This window comes from Carassius gibelio, chromosome B21, assembly GCF_023724105.1.
Source record: "Carassius gibelio isolate Cgi1373 ecotype wild population from Czech Republic chromosome B21, carGib1.2-hapl.c, whole genome shotgun sequence".
Taxonomy (NCBI): Eukaryota; Metazoa; Chordata; class Actinopteri; order Cypriniformes; family Cyprinidae; genus Carassius; species Carassius gibelio.
This window is the reverse complement of record NC_068416.1, coordinates 23686249-23691668: the sequence shown is the minus strand read 5'-3', so window position 1 is coordinate 23691668 and position 5420 is coordinate 23686249. Positions and strand designations below refer to the sequence as shown.

The following is a 5420-nucleotide window of genomic DNA, read 5'->3' as shown; positions in this document are numbered from 1 at the left end:
TCTTTTGCCTCGGAATTAATATGATTATATTATTTATTATTATTATTTTTTTGAATAGGTTATTTCAAATGAATTGTTAAAAAAAACGATTTGCAAGAGTGTTGAAGCCAGAATGTGATTTAAAATATAATAACATCATTACTTTCGTTAGGTCTAGGTACAGTATACAAATCAACAAAGATTCAGAAGCTTCAAGAACCACAAAAGAAAGATAACCCCTGAAAAAACTGTATCATAAAACGTTCCCAAAATGAAATATATAATATATCACAGGCATCAGATAATAATTTAACTAAACAATATTAATAAAATAAAAGTTAGTCCCTCTGTAAGGCTTCATGCAAAGAACAAGAAATACACATCCTTCATACATTCTTCAGATAATAATAGTTTTTAATCTCAATAGTTGTAACTGCATGACTTATGATATAGCCCTACATTTTCTACTGTCTTGGCAAATAATTTCAGCATAATTGGTTTACGAAGGAATGTATTCATGGATAAACAAAATGCTTTGGTCTGGTCAGCAAATGCAGCAAATATAAAAGGGTCTCATACAACAGTACATTATTTTGGTATATATTTATTGTAGTCAATCATACTGTTCATATAACAAAACTGAATATGTTTGAAATGAGCGGCTTATAACTGATAACAGATCTGAAAACATTTTTTTGTGGAATGGGGAAGTTATGCTTATCTGTACTTCATATAAATACTGTATAGCGGAACGGAAAAACATGAGTAGGCAAACTTATTTTCTAAGTAAGTAAGTTAGTTTTCTAAAGTATGATATACAGTAGGCAGGCACTTCAGTGATATAATATGATATAACAAAGACCATGCGAGTTGCTACACTTTTTTAACTCCAATCAAATTTGCATCACAGTTTTGAGACCAGAACTTAAAATCTGAGGGAAAAGGCTTGTTTGACAACTAGCAAATATAGAAGCTCAGTTCAGTTGCTAAAATATATTAATCTAAGAAATTGTGCACAAATTATTTACATACAATAATGTTTGTATCACATCATTTTATATGTAGAGCTATTTACACGTTCAAACTTTCAGTTAAAACTGGCAATTTAAAGCAAAAGACAAAGATTTACTGAAAGTACCTCATTTTTAGAAAACGCTGATTGTGCTAAATAATATTAACTGACCCAACCTATTCACTGCTCATGTGACTCCATTTCCTGTTTGTGACTAAGCGTGTGTAAGAAGCACAGTGTTACTGCAAGCATTTAACATGGCCAGGTGCAGATTACATTTATAGAGAATTTCAAGAGATTTCAGGCTGAAAAATTGAGTTAAGTGGCAGTAAATCTGTCTAAAACAGGACAAAATATTGTATAGAAAAACTAAAAAAATATATATTTTTGAAATATTTACTTGATACAATTTCATTCAATTTTGATTGCAAGACAATTACAAAATTACACAAATATTTGTACAGAACAGATAATAAAACTGTTGTAAAAATGTCGTTATCTTTATATTTTCTGAAATATTATATTTAATTATATTAATGTTTGAATTTTTTTAAATAACAGCATGGAAGGGATATACATCCTGCTTTAGCATGAATCAGGATTTGTGGCCAGAGAGCCATAACTTTAAATTCAATCTTCTTTAAATGGCACAATTTCAACAGCTCTTTTTTTTAAAAAACAATTCACATCTAAATGCATGCCTGTCTGTACTCACAACTCACATAAGAGGATTTTGTCTGACTGTTTGAATTTGACAAGGTGCGTTTTCTCCACCAAAACACAGAGCTGATCTTCTTTCTGCATTGAGACGAGCCGTAATAGTAAAGAAGAGGGTCAAGAAAAACACTTGCGCTCCCCAAACACACAGCCAACAGGTAAGCTGCATACGATGAATCTCCCTCACCGCTGTTGTATCCAGCAGCTAAAAGAAAACAGTGGTACACCAGGATGCCATTGGTTGGTGCGAAGCACACCACAAACACGATCAGCACAGCTATAGTCATAATCACAGCTCTTCTTCGATTATCTGAGAGTGATGATGATTTCGCCAATAGATTAGACTTGGTACGGAGCACAGATATAATGGTGGAGTAGCTCACTAAGGTGACAATAAGTGGCACAAAGTAGTAGAAAAAGGAGAGGATGGAGAACTGGTACATGTACTGCTTATCTGTAGGGTCATTGTGGATCAATGCATCATGGCAGGTGACACCAACATCCTTAATCTTGAATGTTTGTTTCACTGAGAGAAGCGGTACTGTACCAGTGATCGCCAGCAGCCAGGCTAATGTGCATATGAGTGTGGCTTTCCTTGCGCTCCTCCAGGTCAGAGAGGCGATGGGATACACCACGGCCAGCAGCCTGTCCACACTCATGCACATCATCAGCAGTATGGAGCAGTACATGTAGCAGTAGTAAGCTGCACTGAGCACACGACACGCCGCCTCACCGAACACCCAATCTGAAGCGTTCAGCTGGTAGTGGATCTTCAGAGGCAGCAGCAGGGTGAAGAGCAGATCCACACACGCCAGATGAGACATGTAGATCACAGCTGGTTTCTTCTCTCGAATCCTACAGGTGAACATCACCAAGGCCAAAGCGTTCAGGGGCAAACTAATGAGGATGACGATGATGTAGAATGAGGGCATGATGCGTGTGACCAGTGAGCTTTTAAGGAAGTCAACAGCCTCGACTGAGGTCTTGTATTTCCGGATTTTAGTTGAGTTGCATCTTGCTGCATTCGGATCACTGATGTTACATGGATGTGCTCTTTTAGTAGATCGGGACTCTTGTTGGCCTAACTCTATAACCAGACATACAAAAACACAACAACATCAATGACACCTCTCGTAACAACTCCTCTAGACAGGCCTTTATGAAGATGCTTAAGACGTTCACAGCAAGAATGATAACTATCATTCACACCAACACACTGTTTGTTATAAATGCATGCATCATTTTTGTTGTCTGACACTCGAAATGCTCAAGCTCATTAAAGCAGGACTCTAACTGGCTGTCAATATTCAATATATCAGCTAGAAGAAATCTTTCTGAAAGTATTGATATCCTTCCTCTGTGCTGTTATTGATATAGAGTGATTTTTTTCTCATAGAATTAGATTGAGTTTTAACTCTTATCATTATTGTTCTTGGTATGGACGGGCCTAAATTACACCTCAAACACAAGGCCATTTCATTTATTGTATAATTACTGTTAGCAGTCTGTTTGCTGGATATTGTACATACCTTTACAAGTTTTATTTGGCATTGAAGAGTTGGGCAGTGTCTCATCCATATTGTAGTCAGTTGGCTCATCCGTCGAGGTATCATATTCAACAGCAAAACCTCGTCCAGCAGGGGCTGTAACCAAACACTCATCTATCAGTGATAGCTCCCATAACACAGCCAGATAAGGAAAGGTGACTGTCACACATCTGCCTTGATAAGGCCTTAAGTTAGTCTTAGCCAAAGACAAAACATTGGACCATATTCTTTGCAGTAAGAACTCTATATTGGTGCTTGTGTATTTTACTTAAATCTGGACATTTCATTCAGTGCTATCCTGTTTTTATGAACCAAAACCTGTTTTTTAACCATAAAATGTACTGATAAACACCATACAGAAGCTAAAACCTTCAAAGACCACACCATCAGGGTAACATCATACATAACACAAAAATAATGCAATTACATTACATGTTAAACCACTGACAATGTTGCACATACTGTTTATATAGTAACTTACTAATAACCAATTTATATATGTCAAAGTATAAATTTAAAATATAATGTTTAAATATAAATGAATAAAATTATGTTGCTTTTTTGGTGGGGGGGGGGCATTTCTTCATACTCTGGTCATTACTTCATGTTCGGTGTAAGAAAGCATTGAGATGATCTCTGAAAACTTTACCATTTATGTATTCCTCATGATAATCTTCTGCATCAACAAGTTGAACAGTCGTATTTTCAGATAAACTGCTTTCAGCACTGACTGTAATCAAACATTCAAAAGAAATACCAGTTAATTTCCTAACACTAGATAAACCCAGGACAACAACCGTATCTGACAGCTAAATAACAGCAATAATACTTCAGGCCAAAACAAACACAGGGATATTTACTCTCTATTCAGAGCCTACAGCAATGTTGTTTTTAATTAGCCTGTGAATGTTTGTTGGTAATTGTTGCTGTTTCTTGCTGATCTAAAATTTAAACTTATATATATATATATATATATAACATGGAAAATAAAAGTTTAAATTTTAGATCAGAAAGAAACCAATTACCAACAAACATTCACAGGCTAATATATATAGCAGGGACTTTATCTATCTATCTATCTATCTATCTATCTATCTATCTATCTACTGTATCTATCTATCTATCTAAAATTAGACTTGTGATAGAGTGACAATCTGTCAGTGGTTTTCATATTTAAGAAAACAAAGGATCGATAATCGATGGATAAAAAATACTTTTAAAGTAGGCTATTACAGTTTTAACGTACTTTTAATAATTAAATACTGCATTGTTGAAGAGAAGGACTTATGTCTTTATAGATTATTATTTTAATTATTATTTAGAGAAAATGAGAGCGTAACAATCAAGTAGCCTAACAATAATAAAAAGATAAAAAGTTTCTTTCTTCAGCTCCTTCCTTCATTCATTCTTAGAAAAATACGAGCAGTCACATCGCTTTTGAAAATCATAATCTCAGTTTCTTCACGAATGAATAAACTTACCGTTAAAGATGGCAGTGCATGTGTGGACATTCAGAATTAAAAACAGGATCGTTTTGATTTCCATAACAAGATCTGTTTCTGTTCCCTGTTTCTAAAACAAGAAGTTCAACGTTGAATTTTATCTCGATAGAAAGATACACTCTTCTAACGGAAGAAAGGACCTGTTGACTTGAGTCGCGGTGCTAACTGTAGCTGCTCTTTCTGTTCTGCTCGAGCGGTGTGGCGCGAGCGAGGATGTGCATTACAATGTGATGACATCACGAGTCCCAGAGCTGCTGTTATAAAAACCCAGACGTCGTGTCTGACTGTCGCACAGATAGCATACGCAGTCTATGTGTGGTTATTATGGGAAGCAGATAGATAGAGACTGAATACCAAACAAAAAATCTAGAAAAAAACACATACAGTATAGGATATAAAGGTTGGAGTGAAATACGTATTTTATCCCTAATCAAAACATGACTTAGTACTTGGTTCAGAAACCCTTTTTGGCAATCACAGAGGTAAGACATTGTTTGTACAGTAGTTGGTCACCAGGTTTGCACACATCTCAGGAGGGATTCTGATCTACTCCTCTTTACAGATCCTCTCCAAATCTTTAAGGTTTCTTGGCTGTCGTTTGGTAACTTGAAGTTTCAACTCCCTCCACAGATTTTTGGATTGAGGTCTGGAGACATGCTTACT

At 35.6% G+C, this 5420-nt stretch overlaps 1 protein-coding gene across 2 annotated transcripts; it reads right to left on the bottom strand.

The window, feature by feature from the left end:
• Window positions 1-567: 567 nt before the first annotated feature.
• On the bottom strand, window positions 568-4980 carry LOC127986484 (proteinase-activated receptor 1-like). 2 transcript variants are annotated; one of them, XM_052588753.1, is made up of 4 exons: window positions 4737-4980; window positions 3905-3985; window positions 3238-3351; window positions 568-2789 (listed from the first exon to the last, which is right to left on the bottom strand). In XM_052588753.1, the coding sequence occupies exons 1-4, from the start codon at window positions 4798-4800 to the stop codon at window positions 1681-1683; spliced, it is 1368 nt and encodes a 455-aa protein (XP_052444713.1). In that variant the 5' UTR covers window positions 4801-4980; the 3' UTR covers window positions 568-1680. The 2 variants fall into 2 exon arrangements, with proteins under 2 accessions (XP_052444713.1, XP_052444712.1); XM_052588752.1 differs by having other exon boundaries at window positions 568-2795; window positions 4737-4979.
• Between the last annotated feature and the right edge of the window lie 440 nt (window positions 4981-5420).